Here is a 22524-nt window from a genome sequence, read left to right as displayed (position 1 = left end):
TAAATTATTGTTAATGTTATTATTATAGACATATCTTATAAGATACTATGTTCACCAGCATTCACATACTATAATCAGTGACTTTTCACAAAAATATAAACAATAAGACTTTTGTCTTTTTTCCTTGGGTGGTTGAAATTGGCAAGTTCTTCCACATTACAAAGTCAATACTCAAAACCAGTACTATCTTGTAGAAAATAGCACAATTACAATATAGTCAAGTGACTTATAGAGTAAAGAGTGAAGAGCAAGAAAATAACAAGTAACAGTTTATTTTAAGTGTCTACATATTAGAAACGTGTTGAAAAAATGCTGAAGTAAATGAATATGTACAGTATTTTCATCCAAAATAATGTAAATATTTCCTCTATGGCATCATAAATTGGCTTCTGCGTCACTATTAAAAAAAAAAAAAAAAAAAAAAAAAAAATCAACATTACCAACTAGTTGGCCTAAATAGCCATTCTCTATAGTGTACTAGATCTAGTCTCTCCAGTCAAAGAACCCGAGGCCTGTACCATAAAGCTGGATTTCGGTAACTTCAGGCTTAACCCTGGCTTTTCTGTACCGTAAAAGTGGTTTACTTTTTATCGGGGTATGTTGCCATGGTAACATACGCTGAACACCTAACCTGCTCCGGAGGCATATTAATTGTTTGTTTTTCTCTCATTTTTTCAAATTTAAAGAGAAGAAGGAATTCTTCTTCTTTTTTTTTTGTTTTGTTTTGTTTTGTTTTGTTTTAGGCTACTCATGACTCTACACTGTCCAACCAAAAATTGATCCTGTAGACTGATGTAATGATTTTTAAAAACATTTAATTCAGAAGGTTAAATAAAAGTCTGATAAAATACACGCCAGCCTCTGGGCTCCTTTAGGTTTCTATTAGTTTGCTCATATTTAGTATTTAGGGTGTCTGCCCTGCCAAATGTTTTACAGTCTTTAAGTGACAGTGAAATAATATTTTAACCAGCATAATAAACATGAGGCATCAGATGCTTTATAAAATTAAATATCAAAACCAGTTGAATCAAAGTGACGATTCTGACGAAACTCAAACTGAGGGCAGCGGCCCAGCGAAGGTCGCCCCTCACTTTTAGAGAGGGCCAGTTCCTCTGCAGGAGTGTACGGCTGAGTGGGAGACACATTCATTTATTGAACACGCAGATGTTACTATAGTCAGATCTACTCGTGCCGTCATGGTGGGGAAGTAATATTATAATCCCACTAATTTACGCATTGACACAGTCGGTGATATTTTTGCCAGCATTCCTTGCGGCCCTTGGCAGCTGCAACTGTGCTGCTTTTTGCCTGGATGATGGATTTATATTCCTCGTATTTATTCCAGATTATTGTCTGCTCCTCCGTCGTAAAGTATGCGGCTCAGGTGGATTTTTCCTTGTCTGTAATTGGTCGTCTGCAGCAAACACCGCTCTTTTTATGTGAGCGCGCACAGATCTAGATTGGAAAAGCCTGGGTTGAATTAGTGACTTGATAGCCGGCTTTATGGTACCGAAAATCCGGAGTGCGGATGTCTGGTTAAGTGAAGCCAGATAACTAAGAGAAAGCTCGGCTATGTTTATCCAGCTTTATGGTACAGGCCTCCGGGTTCCATATGTAACCATCCATTTCATCCCTCTGATCTCTGTTTCCTTGTCACAACCAGCGGCGCGTGACTGAAACAAAGTTTTGGCTTTGTTTACATTCGCGCGCGCGCGAGCTACGTGCATGCAGCCGGCTACGAACAAGAACGAAGTTACTGTTGCCTAGCAACCAGTGTAAACAAGGAAGGACTGCCGCTGGGAACAGTTGTAAACACTGATGAAGAGCCGCCAAACATTGCATTTGTGAACTTTGTTGTTTTTCAGCGGTGACTAACGTTACCTCAGGAAAAAGTGGGGGGGATGAAATCATGTTTCTGTGAAAGTGCGGGTGTCACAACACCCGCATCCCCCGCGGCTGCGACGCCCATGGTGAGGGAGACAGAAGGCTGTGAGCTGAACCTGTTAAAGAAACCATTCAGCTCGTTGGCTCTCTCCTAGCTGCCTGATGGTTGTCTTTGTCTCCGTTTGCATCCTGTGATCTGCTTCATCCCAGTCCACACATCCCACGGCGGGCTCGAAATAAAATGCCGCTTAGGGCCCCAATTTGGCCAGGGGTGGACCTGGGCGTGACGTAACTTCAAATTCTCTATTGTGATGCCCACTAAAGTGTTATCACATTTGTGGTTGTTTTTGTAATTTCATAATTCATCCTTTTTTTGAGTATTTGTTAAGGGGTGTTCAACCTGTTTCCACCAACTTTGCACTAAAATATGTCATGTACATATCAGGAGTAATTAACGTGTGATCACCAGCAGGGGGCAGTGTGGCCAACTAGGCCCAGGGGCTTTACGTCAGTTTGGTCCGCTTTGCAGCTTTCCTCTTTCTGCTGAGTGAGAAGACAAACAGACGTGGAGTTTCTCTGTCTCATTCATTTCTCCTGTTTACAGGTTGGTGGAATAGTAGATTAAGAAAAGTAACTGAAGTGCAGTAGGCTATATTAACATGCTGCTGAATGTTTTAATGTCCGGTATTAAGCTTGTTTTATGAAGATGGGGACATATATGTGTACAGTGTAGAAGCTGTATTTTCCGCGCCTGATGACGTCACCTGTTGCTACCCAAGTCACGTCAGTCAGAGTTTTATTTTCTGCTCCTTGAACATTTTTATGAAGTTTTTATATTTTTCAAACGTGTAATTTTGTGTAAAGGTTTAAAAATTGTGATTTCATGTACTGTAAAAAAGGTTAAAAGCTAAAGTTAAATACTCATTTTATATATTCTAAAATTGGTTAAAAACAAGTTGAAAATCTGTTAGCTCATGCATTTCTGGAAGAGTAAAGGATTTAAGTTGGATGAGGAAAATGCACTTAGGAACCGTATGTAATTTGTAGTATAAGCTAGATGTTATTTTCAGTTGGAAGAAAACAACCTACAGTGTAAAAACATTGGTTATTGTCATTTTGATTTATTTAATCAAATAAAGCCTACAATAGTATTTGTTGAATGATGAGAAATTGTATCTCATTTTGAAATTGTGTTTTTTTTTATATGGAGAACACTGAGTGTACATGTACTGACTGCACATGTTTTATTAAATCCTCCTCCCTCTTTCTGCTGAGCGAGAAGACAAACAGACGTGGAGTTTCTCTGTCTCATTCATTTCTCCTGTTTACAGAGAGAGCATAAAGGCTGGCACACACTACAGGATTCTTCAAACCTTCACAGATTTAGAGACCACACACTTGATGATAACAAAAGACAGATCACACAAGATCTCTCTCTTCTGATCTTATAGTGTGTGGTGTGCACTACGGAGTACACCACACACTGACCGATTCTTCAGCAGAGTTTCAGGGTCTTCACGCTCAATATTCCAAATCTCGCGTAGTCAAACGTGACTTTTTTGTTTGTTTTTACATCCTCTTCCCTCAGTCAGCTGACTCAGCTCACGTCTTGATTGGCTTTTGTTCCGGTAGGCTACACGTGGCATAATAATAATAACAATAATAATCATAATAATAATAATGATAACAATTTAGCACTTGGGTTACAATACAAATTCACGAAAAAGGTACAGAAATGAAAATCCCTAAATGCCACTGTGTGTGTCATCTAGCCAATGACAGGCAGAATAATAAAAATCACTTCAGTGTCATTGTTAACAAAGTAAAATAATAAAGAAGTGATGCCCTCTTGTCCGGGTGGGGAATTGAACCCCCCGGTCTCCTGCATGTCAGACGGGGACAATAACCACTCGGCCATCGGAAATTGTGTACTTTCTTATGGTTTGGGCTCATTGTCAACTCCGACTGCTGACAGAGAGCCTACTCGGTTGAAACCCGCATCAGTGAGCTCAGTTATAGCCTTGTAACGGTGCATTTTATTGTCAGTAACGGTAACGGCGTTGTAACGGGGGAAACAATTTTTTTTTTGATTACTCAATACTGATAAAAGTAACACTGTTTATTTATAACGGCGTTATTCCCATCACGGGACATTACACACAGTGCGTGCTCGACTCCTCTCAGAGTACCCCACACACTACAGGATATCTAGTCGCAAATATTACACATGTTCATTATTTACAATCTCGCCTTCCGAGCCGATCGGACCGGACAAAATCACTTAACACACCCCACACCACAGGAAAATCAGACACGATGACGTTTGCAGACATCAGACAATCGGGCCTTTGCTGGCTTTGATCGGAAGGGGGAGATGGGACAAAAATCGGCCCGATTATCCTGTAGTGTGTACCAGCCTTAAGCTGTTTATGTGGTGCCCGCCGGTACCTGTAATATTATCAGCGGTAGCAATGAAAAACTTTACAACTTCCTAAAAATGTTATCGTCTTGATGAGACAGAGACAAAAAATCACTAACTGGTCACAGAGTAGACGTTAGTCCAGACAATGTGGGGACAGCAGCATCCTTTACAAAATTTCTTTGTTGAACCGGCATTGTATTTTGTCAGGTTGATAAAACAGTCGGCGTTCAAATGAGCCCAACAGATGAGCAAATTTGGGCTAAAATCCTGCGGGACCTGGGAAAAAATGATTCAGACTCGCTAATTGACTGGCCCATCCTGTGGTCTGGCCCTGGCCTTTAATCCTGTGGGCGTGAACACAAACACTTTTCATGCCTTTTGTTCCCATTCCGAATGGCATCCAACCTGATCACTGCATCACAAGAGCTCCCCTCACCTTTTGTTCTCTGCCTATTTACATACCGTCTATAGTCATTGTATAAAGATCTTCCTCTGACATTGCTCTTGGTCAGCTCACTGCCCCAGATACTCTCTGTGTGGGTCAGTTCACCAGTGTGCCGGTGTACTTCAATTAACTCACATCATTCCAGCAAACTTCTAGACTGGACTACAGTGGTTTCAAAGAACAACATTCTCAAAATCAGAATCATCAGCCAAGGAAGAAAATAAACAAAAACTCATTTCTGAGTCTATTTTTCAGCGAAACTTCGGATCTCTTGCAGACGGCAGGAAGTGGAGGACCAAGGTTGTGAAGATGTCTGAACTCTGCGAGCTGAGATCGCAGGTGATGCGGCAACAAACTGCAGCCGCCGAGGAGACGCTGGCTCTGCCAGAGGATACGCTGGCCGAGTACGAGCTGCAAAACTCTCGCCTGAAACTGAAGATGGAGAGGCAGCAGAGGCTCCTGGACGCCATCTCGCTGCCGGAGGTGCGACTGCACAGAGGTTTGTAACTTTTAAACGCCATTTTCACATCACCGACTCACCTGGACCCAAACAGGCGAGGCTAACCACCAGTTAAGATTCAAAAACAAAAAAAACCCAGAGACAATCTGCAGCATCTGTGAGATAATGATATCAATATCAATGCATGATAATAACAACTCTAAAGGACCAACTTCACAAGCTAATATCATGTTAGTGGGTCTGTTCAGCGACAACTTTCAGATCATTTTAAAAGCTTTAGTAGGGATTATGCTGACATGAAGTGATGCTGACAGGCACGGGTCAGCTTCCAAGCATAATTGTGTGTGTCTGTGTGTTTTTTTCCTGTAGTGTGTAAAGAAGAGGTTCCCCCTGAGCGGCTTCAGCGGACCCCCACTCTGGAGTTTGAGTCCCCACACATTAAGGAGGAACAGGAGGAACTCTGGACCAATCAGCAGGGAGAGCAGCTTCAGGATATCACCAAGCTGCCGTTCAGTGCTGTCACTGTGAAGAGTGAGGATGATGAAGAGGAAGCTGAGTGGAACAGAGACGCCCACCACTTCACTGGACAGATGGAAGCAGAGGATGGTGAAGAGGAACGAGCCAGGAACCCAGAACCCTCCTCTGAGGCTGACACTGATGACAGTGACGACTGGGATGAGACCAGAGAAGCTCAGTCAGGTTCAAACCCACTGAGTGAAGTCCCTCTCAGTCATGACAGTTATGATGTGGGAGAGAAACCAGCTTCCTGCTCCGAGACCAAGAAAACAGCAAAGAGTACATTCCCCTGCTCACTCTGTGGTACAGCGTTTGCACAAAAAGAACACCTCAAGCTACACATGAGAATCCACACTGGAGAGAAACCATTCCCCTGCTCACTCTGTGGTAAAGGGTTTACTGATAAAGGACACCTCAAGCTACACATGAGAATCCACACTGGACAGAAACCGTTCCCCTGCATGCTCTGTGGTACAGCGTTTGCACATAAAGGAACCCTCGAGATAAACGTGAGAATCCACACTGGAGAGAAACCATTTCCCTGCTCACTCTGTGGTAAAGGGTTTACCAAGAAAGGAGACCTCAACAGACACATGAGAACCCACACTGGAGAGAACCTGTAGAATCGCAGTCCTCTGTGTGTGTGTGTGTGTGTGTGTTTGTGTGGGAGGAGCTTCATCGAGCATCATCCAGATGTAAGCAAACACGAGTGTCAGTGAGAGCAGCAGCAGGAAATGCTTCAGAGTCAATGCTGATGTTAGAGATGCAGCACATCCCAACACATTTTGTTACATATGTTGTGTTCATACAGAGAGAATTCGAGTTCCAGCAAAGTGTTTACTGTAATGAATGCCTGTTTACTAAATAAACTGTTTGACGTGCAAATGCAGACAGTGTGTGTGGCTGCTTTCCCTGTGTTTCTGTGGTCTCCTATGCAGCAGCAACCAAAGTTGGCTTCTGGGCTCGGCCTTGGCCCCTCAGATTGCGAGCCGGGCCCTCTGGTCCAACATCAGTGTCTGATCTCACAAATGCAAATTCCCACAGACACACTCCAACATCTGGTAGAAAGCCACCCAAAGGAGTGGAAGCTGTGCTGCTGCAAAGGGACCAACTCCATATTAAAGGCCCCATGCTGTCCACTTTTCCAGGATTTTATTGGAACTGCTGATCTCCCTTCAAGATGTACCTGTGCTTTTGAGTACCTGTGGTCCGCTAAATATAGTTTCACAGCTCCTCTCTCTTGCCTTTCTCCTGGAACTGTGGCAGCACACTTCGTTTAGCCAATCAGAAGAGAGAATCAGCACACCTCAACTGATTGGTTAATTGTTTTCTGAGTGGCATACGGTCAGGCCAATCACGGGCAAGTTAACGGCTATAACGTTTTTAACGGTACTAATGAAAAACTTTACAACTTCCGAAAATGTTATCGTCTTGATGAGAAAGAGACAAAAAAAAATCACTAATTGGTCACCGAGTAGACGTTAGTCCAGACAATGTGGAGACAGCAGCATCCTTTACAAAATTTCTTTGTGGAACCGGCATTGTATTTTGTTAGGTTGATAAAACAGTCGGCGTTGGGCTAAAATCCTGCGGAACCTGGGAAAAAGTGATTCAGACTTGCTAATTGACTGGACCATCCTGTGGTCTGGCCCTGGCCTTTAATCCTGTGGGCGTGAACACAAACACTTTTCATGCCTTTTGTTCCCATTCCGAATGGCATCCAACCTGATCACTGCGTCACAATAGCTTCCCTCACCTTTTGTTCTCTGCCTGTTTACATACCGGCTGTAGTCACTGTGTAAAGGTCTTCCTCTGACATTGCTCTTGGTCAGCTCACTGCCCCAGATGCTCTCTGCATGGGCCAGTTCACCAGTGTGCCGGTGAACTTCAATTAACTCACATCATTGCAGCAGACTTCTAGACTGGACTACAGTGGTTTTAAAGAACAACATTCTCAAAATCAGAATCATCAGCCAAGGAAGAAAATAAACAAAAACTCATTTCTGAGTCTATTTTTCTTTGGGTCAAAGCAGCAAAACACCGGATCTCTTGCAGACGGCAGGAAGTGGAGGACCAAGTTTGTGAAGATGTCTGAACTCTGCGAGCTGAGATCGCAGGTGTGTTGGCGACAAACTGCAGCCGCTGAGGAGACGCTGGCTCTGCCGGAGGAGATGCTGGCCGAGTACGAGCTGCAAAACTCTCGCCTGAAACTGAAGGTGGAGAGGCAGCAGAGGCTCCTGGACGCCATCTTGCTGCCGGAGGTGCGACCCTATCTAGAAAACTATAGAAGAAGTTGGTCATGTGACCACATATTTTTGAAGAGGCATCCATTTCGCTCATCCTGCAAAGAAGGGAGACACATGGCTTGAGAGTTAAGCACATTTAAGTTCAAAAAACATTTTTTTGCCCTCCAAAGTAAAATTTCTATGATCAAGGTTTTTTGATTGCTGTGCTTGAACAATTATAGAAAACTTTGAAAACAGTTCACACGGGTTTTAGTACTTTAGTAAGCTACACCATGAGTCTATACAGTTAGCATGATGTTAGCTCAAAACAGCTGGGGGATGCATTTTTTTCAAAATGGTGGGCTTGGGGTAATTTGTGCCAAAGGGCCTTGGGGTAAGTTGTGCCAGTGGCACAACTTGTGATTATATACTATATATTACTTTATTGTATTTTATTGTTATTGTACATTGTCTTCTTACCTTTGATCACTAAAACTATTCAGATTCAGATGAAGATGATTTGCTCATTTTGGACTTTTTATTTTGTTCTGGGTATGTGTTCATATGGCGCTAGGCCTCGTTATAGAAAAGTGGCCTGTGATCTTGTTAAAATAATAAATAAATGTTAAATAAATAATTTTGTATTGAATTTGTTTTGCTTTTATATAGCATTATCATTTGTGAGATTAAAATGATGTGTTTTACTTCAATTATCAATGGCACAATTTACCCCAGTATATTCTCTCTAATGGCACAATTTACCCCACACCGGGGGCAAGTTGTGCCACAAAACCACTTTTTTTTCAAAAGCTATATTTCTCAAACAGTTTATATAAGATCCAAAGTGATTGTTCCCAGGGATGCACAACATCCTAAACTACACTACTCACAAAAAGTTAGGGATATTTGGCTTTCGGGTGAAATTTACGGAAAATGTAAAAAGTTCACGCTACAGTGATATTATATCATGAAAGTAGGGCATTTAAGTAGAAGCATACACTGGTGATTTCCTCATCTCAAACAATTTCTTGAAACAAAAGCCAACAACAGTGGTGGGTATACCACAACAAAAAATGTCAATGTCTCAATAACTTGTCATGTGCCCTTGAGCATCAATTACAGCTTGACAACAACGTTTCATGCTGTTCACAAGTCGACTTATTGTCTGCTGAGGCATGGCGTCCCATTCTTCTTGAAGGGCGGCCCTCAGGACATTGAGGTTCTGGGGTACAGAGCTCCGAGCCTCTACACGGCGACTCAGCTGATCCCATAGGTTTTCTATGGGATGCAGGTCTGGAGAAAGTGCAGGCCACTCCATTTGAGGTACCCCAGTCTCCAGCAGCCGTTCCATAATTATGCAACCTCGATGAGCTGGAGCATTGTCGTCCATGAAGATGAAATTAGGCCTTTGTTGTTCATGCAGGGGCACAATGACTGGATTAATGATGTTATTCAGGTAGCATGGGCTTGTCACTGTACCATTCACAAAGTGTAGGGCAGTTCTGTGCTGACTAGACTCACCTGCCCACACAGTAACACCACCACCACCAAAGGCTCGTCTGGTGACAACAGTGGTTGATGCATAGGGCTCTCCTTGACGTCTCCAACATCGTTGGCGGCCATCATTTCTGCTCAACATGAATCGGCTTTCATCAGAGAACAGCACTGAGGCCCACTGGTCCCTCGTCCAGCGTACATGCTCCCTGGCCCATGCAAGACAATGACACCTGTGCCTGGTGGTGTGGTCAGGTACCCTTGCAGGTCGTCTAGCACGCAGAACATGCTGATGTAAATGGTTTCGAATGGTCTGACGTGACACTTGGGTGCCTCTCACCTCCCTTAAACGTGCCTGGAGTTGAGTGGCATTCATCATCCGGTTCCGCAGGGCACTGTTCACAATGAAGTGGTCATCAGTGTGGGATGTGGCCAAAGGACGACCACTTCTATGCCTTTCTGTGACTCTTCCAGTCTCTCTGTATCTCTGTTGCAACCTGCTGATGACACTCTGTGACACTCTAAGCTCAGTGGCCACTTCCGTTTGAGAACATCCTGTTTGAAGCCTCGCAATGGCGAGGTACTGTTGATCAATTGTTAGGTGTCGTCTTGGTCTCATGATGTCAAAATGTGAACAGCATGATGAGGCAGACTGTTTAAATACCAATTCTAATTGAACCAGGAAATTTATTGGTTGATTCATGGATCAAACACCTGTTGTGAATTTTGCCATTAAGCTCCTTGTTAGAGAACAGCAACTTGTGCAAAAAGTACTGAAACACTGAACAGTTGGACATGTGCATTCAAAAGTTTACAGAAGGTCACATTAAGTTCACCTGTAAAGGTTATAATGCATTATAGGTTCATCCTGAAATTTCACCCGAAAGCCGAATATCCCTAACTTTTTGTGAGTAGTGTATATGTGCATATTTTAGTTGGAGGCATTACTGTAATCCCCTTGCTTTAAAGGCACTTTAAGTAAAAATTGGCACTATTTACCCCACTCTCCCCTACAACTCCGAGTCATGCCACCCGCAGAAATTTTCTGATGACTCTGCTGTTGTTGGGTGTATAAGTGTTGGAAGGGAAGAAGAGTACAGAGCAGTGGTGGATAACTTTGTGGAGTGGGCTGGACGCAATCACCTGAGGCTGAATGTAAACAAGACCAGAGAGATGGTGATCGACTTCAGGAAGAAGAGGACAGCTTCACAGTCACTGTGCATTCTAGGAGATGATGTGGAGGAGGCGGAGGACTACAAGTACCTGGGCGTGAAAATCAACAACAGACTGGACTGGAAATCCAACACCGAAGCTGTCTACAAGAAGGGGATGAGCAGACTCGACTTCCTGAGGAAGCTGAGATCCTTCAATGTGTGCAGCAAGATGTTGGAGATGTGCTACCAGTCTGTTGTGGCCAGCGTACTCTTGTTCGCCGTGGTTTGTTGGTGGAGCAGTATAGGAGACAGTGACACCAACAGACTCAATAAACTGATCAGGAGGGCTGGCTCCGTGATTGGCTGCAAACTGGACACTGTGGAGGCTGTGGTGGAGAGGAGGACACTGACCAAACTATTATCCATCATGGATAACCCCGACCACCTTCTCCACCACACACTGGACAGACAGCGGAGCTCCTTCTCCAATAGACTGTTACAACTCCGCTGTCGAAGGGACAGATACATGAAATCATTCCTGCCACAAGCCATCACACTGTACAATAACTCACACCTGTCTGACAGACTCAAAACTCTGTAGTGAAGTGTTCTGTTTTTAACACTCCAGTACTCAGAACCTTACTTGTTTATTTTATTTTATTATCCATTATTAAGCACCTTAACTGTTTATTTATTATCCATCACCCAGCACCTTAACTGTTTATTTATTGGAAGTGATGATTCCAAGGGGCTGCATCAAGTCGGACAGTTCACGAATCCCAGTACCGGGTGTCGGGTTCTGCCACTTGGTTTCCTGGTTTCATGGTTTCAAGCTTACCCTGTGCCATACTATCTACTATCTGTATATTTCCTTTTTCATATTTATCATTACTATCGGTATATCTCACATTTCAACATCTCATATTCTTAGGTTAGTTTATTGTATATACTTAGCCCTTATTGTCTTTAGTGTATATATTTAGTATATTTAGTCTCTTCTGTATATACTTCTTAATTTTAATTTTATTTTATGTTTTTTATTGACAATGCTGCTGTAATGTGGGAATTTCCCAGTTTGGGATAAATACAGTCTATCTATCTATCTATCTATCTATCTATCTATCTATCTATCTATCTATCTATCACAATACAATGCTGGTTCCACAAAGAAATTTTGTAAAGGATGCTGCTGTCCCCACATTGTCTGGACTAATGTCTACTCTGTGACCAGTCAGTGATTTTTTTGTCTCTGTCTCATCAAGACAATAACATTTTCAGAAGTTGTGAAGTTTTTCATTGGTACCGTTGAAAACATTATAGCTGTTAACTTGCCTGTGATTGGCCTGACCGTATGCCACTCAGAAAACAGTCAACCAATCAGTGGAGGGGTGCTGATTCTCTCTTCTGATTGGCTAAACGAAGTGTGCTGCCACAGCTCCAGGAGAAAGGCAAGAGAGAGGAGCTGTGAAACTATATTTAGCAGACCACAGGTACTCAAAACCACAGGTACATCTTGCAGGGAGATCAGCAGTTCCAATAAAACCCTGGAAAAGATGACAGCATGGGGCCTTTAATATGGAGTTGGTCCCTTTGCAGCAGCACAGCTTCCACTCCTTTGGGTGGCTTTCTACCAGATGTTGGAGTGTGTCTGTGGGAATTTGCATTTGTGAGGTCAGACACTGATGTTGGACCAGAGGGCCCGGCTCGCAATCTGAGGGGCCGAGGCCAAGCCCAGGAGCCAACTTTGGTTGCTGCTGCATAGGAGACCACAGAAACACAGGAAAAGTAGCCACACACACACTGTCTGCATTTGCACGTCAAACAGTTTATTTAGTAAACAGGCATTCATTACAGTAAACACTTTGCTGGAACTCTAATTCTCTCTGTATGAACACAACGTAGGGGAGAGTTGGGTAAATAGTGCCAATTTTTACTTAAAGTGCCTTTAAAGCAAGGGGATTACAGTAATGCCTCCAACTAAAATATGCACATATAGTTTAGGATGTTGTGCATCCCTGGGAACAGTCACTTAGGATCTTATATAAACTGTTTGAGAAATATAGCTTTCGAAAAAAAAGTGGTTTTGTGGCACAACTTGCCCCCGGTGTGGGGTAAATTGTGCCATTAGAGAGAATATACTGGGGTAAATTGTGCCATTGATAATTGAAGTAAAACAGATCATTTTAATCTCACAAATGATAATGCTATATAAAAGCAAAGCAGATTCAATACAAAATTATTTATTTAACATTTATTTCTTATTTTAACAAGATCACAGGCCACTTTTCTATAACAAGGCCTAGCGCCACATGAACACATACCCAGAACAAAATAAAACTTCCAAAATGAGCACCTGAAAATCATCTTCATCTGAATCTGAATAGTTTTAGTGATCAAAGGTAAGAAAATAATGTACAATAACAATAAAATACAAGAAAGTAATATATAGTATATAATCACAAGTTGTGCCACTGGCACAAATTACCCCAGGCCATTTGGCACAAATTACCCCAAGCCCACTATTTTGAAAAAAATGCATCCCCCAGCTGTTTTGAGCTAACATCATGCTAACTGTATAGACTCATGGTGTAGCTTAATAAAGTACTAAAACCTGTGTGAACTGTTTTCAAAGTTTTCTATAATTGTTCAAACACAGCAATCAAAAAACCTTGATCATAGAAATTTTACTTTCGCCCCCCACTGCTATCCACTGCTACTGCCAGTCCAGGCAGTAGCAGTGGATAGGATCACACCCACAAACCAATCGTGCTTAAGACTAATGTAAGAACCGCCCACCTTATTAACATACGACACAGAAATACAGAAATAAATAAATGTGGAAATGTAGAAATACAGAAATAAATGTAGGAATAAATAAATAAATGTAGAAATAAATAAATAAATGTAGAAATAAAAGAAAGAATAAATAAATGAATAAATGTAGAAATAAATAAAAGTATAAATAAATAAATGTAAAAATAAATATATGAATACACAAATGAATAAATAAATGTAGAAATAAATAAATAAATAAATAAACGTAAAAATAAATGAATAAATACATGCATAAATGTATAAATACACAAATAAATAAATAAATACATGAATAAAAACAGAAATAAAGAAATAAAGAAATGTAGAAATATTTATTAATTTAATTATTTATTAATTTATATATTTATATGCGTATTTATTTATTTATTAATTTATTTATTGTTTTGTCATTTTTCATCCCTCATAGAATAGACCCACTAACATGATATTAGCCTGTGAAGATTGTCCTTTAGAGTTGTTATTATCATGCATTGATATTGATATCATTAGTTGTTATTATCATGCATTGATATTGATATCATTATCTCACAGATGCTGCAGATTGTCTCTGGGTTTTCTTTTGAATCTTAAATGGCAGTTAGCCTCGCCTGTCAGGGTCCAGGTGAGTCGGTGATGTGAAAATGGCGTTTAAAAGTTACGAACCTCTGTGCAGTCGCACCTCCGGCAGCAAGATGGCGTCCAGGAGCCTCTGCTGCCTCTCCACCTTCAGTTTCAGGCGAGAGTTTTGCAGCTCGTACTCGGCCAGCGTCTCCTCCGGCAGAGCCAGCGTCTCCTCGGCGGCTGCAGTTTGTCGCCGCATCACCTGCGATCTCAGCTCGCAGAGTTCAGACATCTTCACAAACTTGGTCCTCCACTTCCTGCCGTCTGCAAGAGATCCGGCGTTTTGCTGCTTTTACCCAAAGAAAAATAGACTCAGAAATGAGTTTTTGTTTATTTTCTTCCTCGGCTGATGATTCTGATTCTGAGAATGTTGTTCTTTAAAACCACTGTAGTCCAGTCTAGAAGTCTGCTGCAATGATGTGAGTTAATTGAAGTTCACCGGTACACTGGTGAACTGACCGATGCAGAGAGTATCTGGGGCAGTGAGCTGACCAAGAGCAATGTCAGAGGAAGACCTTTATACAGTGACTACAGACGGTATGTAAATAGGCAGAGAACAAAAGGTGAGGGAAGCTATTGTGACGCAGTGATCAGGTAGGATGCCATTCGGAACGGGAACAAAAGGCATGAAAAGTGTTTGTGTTCACGCCCACAGGATTAAAGGCCAGGGCCAGACCACAGGATGGTCCAGTCAATTAGCGAGTCTAAATCATTTTTTCCCAGGTCCCGCAGGATTTTAGCCCAAATTTGTTCATCTGTTGTGCTCATTTCAACGCCAACTGTTTTATCAACCTAACAAAATACAATGTCGGTTCCACAAAGACATTTTGTAAATGATGCTGCTGTCCCCACATTGTCTGCACTAACGTCTACTCCGTGACTGGTTAGTGATTTTTTGTCTCTGTCTCATCAAGACGATAACATTTTCAGAAGTTGTAAAGTTTTTCATTGCGACCACTGATAATGTTACAGGTACGGGAGGGCACCACATAAACAGCTTATGCTCTCTCTTTAAACAGGAGAAATGATTGAGACAGAGAAACTCCACGTCTGTTTGTCTTCTCGCTCAGCAGAAAGAGGGAGGATTTAATAAAACATGTGCACTTTAAACCCATTGTTTTACTGTCAGTACATGTACACTCAGTGTTCTCCATATAAAAAAACACAACTTCAAAATGAGATACAATTTCTCATCATTCAGCAAATACTATTATAGGCTTTATTTGATTAAATAAATCAATATGACAATAACCAATGTTTTTACACTGTAGATTGTTTTCTTCCAACTGAAAATAACACATAGCTTATACTACAAATTACATACGGTTCCTAAGTGCATGTTTCCTCCTTCAACTTAAATCCTTTACTGAAATGCATGAGCTGCAAGGTGACGTCACCAGGCGCGAAAATACAGCTTCTACACTGTACACATATATGTCCACATCTTCATGAAACAAGCTTAATACTGGACATTAAAGTATTCAGCAGCATGTTAATATACTGCACTTCGGTTACTTTTCTTAATCTACTATTCCACCAACCTCTAAACAGGAGAAATGAATGAGACAGAGAAACTCCACGTCTGTTTGTCTTCTCGCTCAGCAGAAAGAGGAAAGCTGCAAAGCGGACCAAACTGACGGAAAGCCCCTGGGGCCCAGTAGACACCACACTGCCCCCTGCTGGTGATCACACGGTAATTAGTCCTGATATGTACATGAAATATTTTAGTGCAACGTTGGTGGAAACAGGTTGAACACCCCTTAACAAATACTCTCACACACACACACACACTCAAAAATTACCAATTTTTGGCGTGCCGCCTCTCACCGACCACACAATCCCAGATGTGTAATAGGAATAAAGTGACAGCGTAACAACGTTCCATGAAACTTGACAAGCTCGATTAGTTTCTCTATTAGTTGCTTCGAGACCATGGACTGGGATGTACTCTGTGAGCCACACGGGGAGGACATCAACAACATGACGGACTGCATCACAGAATACATCAGGTTCTGTGAACACACCACCATGCCAAACTGGACTGTACGCTGCTTCCCCAACAACAAGCCATGGATCACCAGCGACCTGAAAGCACTCCTTAACAAGAAGATGAGGGCTTTCAAGTCTGGAGACAGGGAAGAACTGAGGAGAGTGCAGCACGAACTCAGGGAGAAACTGAGGGGGTGCAAAGACAGCTACAGGAGGAAGCTGGAGGCCAAACTCCAGCAGAACAATGTGAGGGATGTGTGGACTGGGATGAAGCAGATCACAGGATGTAAAGGGAGACAAAGGCAACTATAAGGCAGCTAGGAGAGAGCCAGTGAGCTGAACGGTTTCTTTAACAGGTTCAGCTCACAGCCTTCTGTCTCCCTCACACATCCAGACCCCCACACACCCCCACTGCATTCCAACCCTCTCCCCCCTGTGGTTAGCACTCCTGTGCAGCTCCTCTCCTCCCCTTCCCCCTCTACCTCCTCTTCCACTGAAGACACCAGCACCCTCCCCCGCAGGACTGTGACTACGGGCCAGGTTAGGAGACAGCTGGAGAGACTCCACCAGAGGAAGCCCGCAGGACCTGATGGTATCAGCCCCAGGATCCTGAGGACCTGTGCCAGCCAGCTGTCTTCGATCATCCAACACATCTACAACTGAGCCTGATGCAGGAAAGAGTCCCGGTGCTGTGGAAGACGTCCTGCCTGGTTCCTGTCCCGAAGAAGTCCACTCCATCGGTCCTCAATGACTACCGACTAGTTGCCCTTACATCTCATCTGATGAATGTGCTGGAGAGGCTGGTCTTGGCCCACCTGAGGCCGCAGGTGAAGGTGCTGTTAGACCCTCTGGACCCCATCCTGGATTACTGACTACCTGACAGGCAGGACACAGTTTGTCCGTCTGGGAAGTGTTCTGTCTAACGCGGTGGTCAGTGATACAGGAGCTCCACAGGGGACTGTGCTGTCCCCTTTCCTTTTCACCTTATACACCACAGACTTTCAGTACAATTCTGAGTCATGCCACCTGCAGAAATTTTCTGATGACTCTGCTGTTGTTGGGTGTATAAGTGAGGGAAGGGAAGAAGAGTACAGAGCAGTGGTGGATAACTTTGTAGAGTGGGCTGGACGCAATCACCTGAGGCTGAATGTTAACAAGACCAGAGAGATGGTGATCGACTTCAGGAAGAAGAGGACAGCTTCACAGCCACTGTGCATTCTAGGAGAGGATGTGGAGGAGGCGGAGGACTACAAGTACCTGGGCGTGTAAATCAACAACAGACTGGACTGTAAATCCAACACCGAAGCTGTCTACAAGAAGGGGATGAGCAGACTCGACTTCCTGAGGAAGCTGAGATCCTTCAATGTGTGCAGCAAGATGTTGGAGATGTTCTACCAGTCTGTTGTGGCCAGCGTACTCTTGTTCGCCGTGGTTTGTTGGGGGAGCAGCATAGGAGACAGTGACACCAACAGACTCAATAAACTGATCAGGAGGGCTGGCTCTGTGATCGGCTGCAAACTGGACACTGTGGAGGCTGTGGTGGAGAGGAGGACACTGAACAAACTGTTATCCATCATGGATAACCCCGACCACCCTCTCCACCACACACTGGACAGACAGCGGAGTTCCTTCTCCAACAGACTGTTAAAGCTCCGCTGTCGAAGGGACAGATACAGGAAATCATTCCTGCCACAAGCCATCATACTGTACAATAACTCACACCTGTCTGACAGAGATTCACAACTCTCTGCAGTATGGTTCTGTTTTTAACACTCAAGTACTCAGAACCTTACTTGTTTATTTTATTTTGTTATCCATTATTCAGCACCTTAACTGTTTATTTATTATCCATCACCCAGCACCTTAACTGTTTATTTATTGGAAGTGATGATTCCAAGGGGCTGAATCAAGTCGGACAGTTCCCAAATCCCAGTACCGGGTGTCGGGTTCTGCCACTTGGTTTCCTGGTTTCATGGTTTCAAGCTTACCCTGTGCCACGCTATCTACTATTGCCCCCTTTCCACCAGAAAAAACCTGGTGCTAGTTCGGAGCTGGTGCTAGAGCCGGTGCTTAACTGGTGCCAACGAAGAACCGGTTTGCTTTTCCACCGGTCAAGAGCCAAGTGGAGCTAAGTCAGAGCCACGTCATGATGTCATCGGAAAACGTGATGACATGGGTGCGCGAGACGCTCGCTCAGAATTACAATAACCACCATGAATGAATGAATGATACTTTATTAATCCGTTGCAGGAAATTACATTGTCACGGCAGCTTCACCACTTCAACACACATAAAACTGCACACTCATACAATCCAGCGGCTGCAGCGTCTCTGTCCGCCCGTCCTGTCCTGAAGCCGGTGAAACTGATCAGTGCGTCGGGGATGATGTTCGCGAGCCGCGTCTCAGTCAAGCATATAACGCTGCTTTCCCCATACAGTTTCTGGCCCCGGGTGGAGCAAGATCTGGATTTATTAGCGATGCAAATACTGCTTGTGTCTTTACAAGCCTACATTTCAATACAGAGGCGAAAAACACAATTATTGCCGGCTACCTGTCGGATTCGTGATCGGAACGAATGACAGCGATGTTTAGTTATAAAACGGGTGCTTCTCATCCTTAAATATAATTTGCTGAGCCGCGTTCCATGTCGTTGTAAAATCAGTATAATCCACGGCTTCTTGGGGATTATTGTTTATGTTTATAGCGTTCGCAGTTCCTGTTTTGTTTTGTAACGCCGCCCACCAATGACGCGGTGGGCCGCGTCATCGGTTCTTTCTCTGGCTCCTGTTTAGCCCCTGCTCGGAGTCGGTGCTTGCCTAGCACCAGTTTGGAACCAGTTTGGCACCAGTTTGGCCCCAGCTTGGGCGGTGGAAAACCAAAAAACTGGTGCTAAGTCAGGCACCGGCTCCGAACCAGCCCTGGTGGAAAAGGGGTATATCTGTATATTTCATTTGTCATATTTATTATTACCATCGGTATATCTCACATTTCAACATCTCAAATTATTAGGTTAGTTTATACTTAGCCCTTTTTGTCTTTAGTATATATATTTAGTATATTTAGTTGCTGTTGTATACTTATTTAATTTTATTTTATCATTTTATTGATGATGCTGCTGTAACGTGGGAATTTCCCAGTTTGGGATCAATAAAATCTATCTATCACAATAAAATGCCGATTCCACAAATTAATTTTGTAAAGGATGCTGCTGTGCCCACATTGTCTGGACTAACGTCTACTCTGTGACCAGTCAGTGATTTTTTTTGTCTCTGTCTCATCAAGACAATAACATTTTCAGAAGTTGTGAAGTTTTTCATTGCTACCGTTGAAAACATTATGGCTGTTACCTTGCCTGTGATTGGCCCGACCGTATGCCACTCAGAAAACAGTCAACCAATCAGTGGAGGTGTGCTGATTCTCTCTTCTGATTGGCTAAACAAAGTGTGCTGCCACAGCTCCAGGAGAAAGGAAAGAGAGAGGAGCTGTGAAACTATATTTAGCGGACCACAGGTACTCAAAACCACAGGAACATCTTGCAGGGAGATCAGCAGTTCCAATAAAACCCTGGAAAAGATGACAGCATGGGGCCTTTAATATGGAGTTGGTCCCTTTGCAGCAGCACAGCTTCCACTCCTTTGGGTGGCTTTCTACCAGATGTTGGAGTCTGTCTGTGGGAATTTGCATTTGTGAGGTCAGACACTGATGTTGGACCAGAGGGCCCGGCTCGCAATCTGAAGGGCCGACGCCAAGCGGTTGCTGCTGCATAGGAGACCACAGAAACACAGGAAAAGCAGCCACACACACACTGTCTGCATTTGCACGTCAAACAGTTTATTTAGTAAACAGGCATTCATTACAGTAAACACTTTGCTGGAACTCAAATTCTCTCTGTATGAACACAACATATGTAACAAAATGTGTTGGGATGTGCTGCATCTCTAACATCAGCATTGACTCTGAAGCATCTCCTGCTGCTGCTCTCACTGACACACTCGTGTTTGCTTACATCTGTATGATGCTCAATGAAGATTCTCCCACACACACACACACACACACAGGACTGCGTTTCTACAGGTTCTCTCCAGTGTGGGTTCTCATGTGTTTGTTTAAGTTTCCTTTATGTGCAAACCCTTTACCACAGAGGGAGCAGACGAATGGTTTCTCTCCAGTGTGGATTCTCATGTGTCGCTTGAGGTGTCCTTTATCAGTAAACCCTTTACCACAGAGTGAGCAGGGGAATGGTTTCTCTCCAGTGTGGATTCTCATGTGTCTGTTGAGGTCTCCTTTCTTGGTAAACCCTTTACCACAGAGTGAGCAGGGGAATGGTTTCTCTCCAGTGTGGATTCTCATGTGTAGCTTGAGGTGTCCTTTATCAGTAAACCCTTTACCACAGAGTGAGCAGACGAAGGGTTTCTCTCCAGTGTGGATTCTCATGTGTAGCTTGAGGTGTCCTTTATCAGTAAACCCTTTACCACAGAGTGAGCAGGGGAACGGCTTCTCTCCAGTGTGGATTCTCATGTGTCGCTTGAGGTGTACTTTATCAGTAAACCCTTTACCACAGAGTGAGCAGGGGAACGGCTTCTCTCCAGTGTGGATTCTCATGTGTCTGTTGAGGTCTCCTTTCTTGGTAAACCCTTTACCACAGAGTGAGCAGAGGAATGGTTTCTCTCCAGTGTGGATTCTCATGTGTAGCTCGAGAGGTCCTTTATCAGTAAACCCTTTGCCACAGAGTGAGCAGACGAACGGTTTCTCTCCAGTGTGGATTCTCATGTGTAGCTTGAGGGTTCCTTTCTGTGCAAACCCTTTACCACAGAGTGAGCATATGAATGGTTTCTCTCCAGTGTGGATTCTCATGTGTAGCTCGAGGGCTCCTTTGTTTGCAAACCCTTTACCACAGAGTGAGCAGGGGAACGGTTTCTCTTCAGTGTGGATTCTCATGTGTTGCTTGAGGTTTCCTTTTTGTGCAAACGCTGTACCACAGAGTGAGCAGGGGAACGGTTTCTCTCCAGTGTGGATTCTCATGTGTAGCTTGAGCTGTCCTTTACGTGCAAACCCTTTACCACAGAGTGAGCAGACGAATGGTTTCTCTCCAGTGTGGATTCTCATGTGTACCTTGAGGTGTCCTTTGTCAGTAAACCCTTTTCCACATAGTGAGCAGACGAACGGTTTCTCTCCAGTGTGGATTCTCATGTGTTTCTTGAGGTGTCCTTTACGTGCAAACCCTTTACCACAGAGGGAGCAGACGAATGGTTTCTCTCCAGTGTGGATTCTCATGTGTTTGTTGAGGGTCCCTTTATGTGCAAACCCTTTACCACAGGGTGAGCAGACAAACGGTTTCTCTCCACTGTGAATTCTCATGTGTAGCTTGAGGTGTCCTTTGTCAGTAAACCCTTTACCACAGAGTGAGCAAGGGAATGGTTTCTCTCCAGTGTGGTTTGTCATGTGTAGCTTGAGGTATCCTTTACATGCAAACGCTGTACCACAGAGTGAGCAGGGGAATGGTTTCTCTCCAGTGTGGATTCTCATGTGTCTGTTGAGGTCTCCTTTCTTGGTAAACTGTTTACCACAGAGTGAGCAGGGGATTTTACTCTTTCCTGTGTTCTTGGTCTTGGAGCAGGAAGCTGGTTTCTCTCCCACATCAGGACTGTCATGACTGAGAGGGACTTCACTCAGTGGGTTTGAACCTGACTGAGCTTCTCTGGTCTCATCCCAGTCATCACTGTCATCAGTCTCAGCCTCAGAGGAGGGTTCTGGGTTCCTGGCTCGTTCCTCTTCACCATCTTCTGCTTCCATCTGTCCAGTGAAGTGGCGGGTGTCTCTGCTCCACTCAGCTTCCTCTTCATCATCCTCACTCTTCACAGTGACAGCACTGAACGGCAGCTTGGTGATATCCTGAAGCTGCTCTCCCTGCTGATTGGTCCAGAGTTCCTCCTGTTCCTCCTTAATATGTGGGGACTCAAACTCCAGAGTGGGGGTCAGCTCAAGCTGCTCAGGGGGAACCTCTTCTTTACACACTACTGGAAAAAAACACAGATACACACAATTATGCTTGGAAGCTGACCTGAGCCTGTCAGCATCACTTTGTTACAATTGGCCATATAGTTCAATGTTTCTTGCATTATCCAATGTATTACATAGTTCAGGGCAGCTTGGCTGCTAAGCAGAGGACAGACAAAGCAAAAGCCAGATGTACTTTCTCTATCTTGTTAGTTAGGTCTGTTGCATTAGATACACGCCCAGTCAACATTCACACACATAGCAACACGCATTCTAGAGACAAGGCATGGACAGTGGTTGGCCTGTCCATGTCTGGGTAACTGGCCAATTATTCTCGGTTGCGTTTAAGTCCAACCTATGTACGGGGCAGGCCCCAGCCCAAGAACATAAATGTGTATCATTTTCTGATATCGGGGCTCTTTCTGACTGAGATCCTGCGGGAGCTCTGTCACACTGAGACCAGCGCTGCCTTGCTTTATATGTGACCATAATAAATATTGCA

The 22524-nt window shown here is 43.7% G+C and overlaps 1 protein-coding gene across 1 annotated transcript; it reads right to left on the bottom strand.

Annotated features, from left to right (window-relative positions):
- Positions 1 to 20093: 20093 nt before the first annotated feature.
- LOC115369346 (gastrula zinc finger protein XlCGF57.1-like) lies at positions 20094 to 21671 on the bottom strand. The gene is made up of 2 exons (XM_030065937.1): positions 21138 to 21671; positions 20094 to 21053 (listed from the first exon to the last, which is right to left on the bottom strand). Exons 1-2 carry the CDS (start codon positions 21549 to 21551, stop codon positions 20094 to 20096), a joined length of 1374 nt encoding a protein of 457 aa, XP_029921797.1. The 5' UTR covers positions 21552 to 21671.
- Between the last annotated feature and the right edge of the window lie 853 nt (positions 21672 to 22524).

This window comes from Myripristis murdjan, chromosome 12 (genome assembly GCF_902150065.1).
Source record: "Myripristis murdjan chromosome 12, fMyrMur1.1, whole genome shotgun sequence".
Lineage (NCBI taxonomy): Eukaryota > Metazoa > Chordata > Actinopteri > Holocentriformes > Holocentridae > Myripristis > Myripristis murdjan.
The sequence above is the reverse complement of the archived record's forward strand: the minus strand, read 5'-3'. Positions and strand labels throughout refer to the sequence as shown.

Bases quoted from the DNA above. Each gene is read 5' to 3' on its own strand.
- LOC115369346 (XM_030065937.1), bottom strand. From the start codon at position 21,551: ATGAGAATCCACACTGGAGAGAAACCATTCCCCTGCTCACTCTGTGGT. The intron at 21,054-21,137 runs GTACACATGAGA...GGACAGCTCAAG, and splicing joins CTGACAAAGGACACCTCAAG to CTACACATGAGAATCCACAC.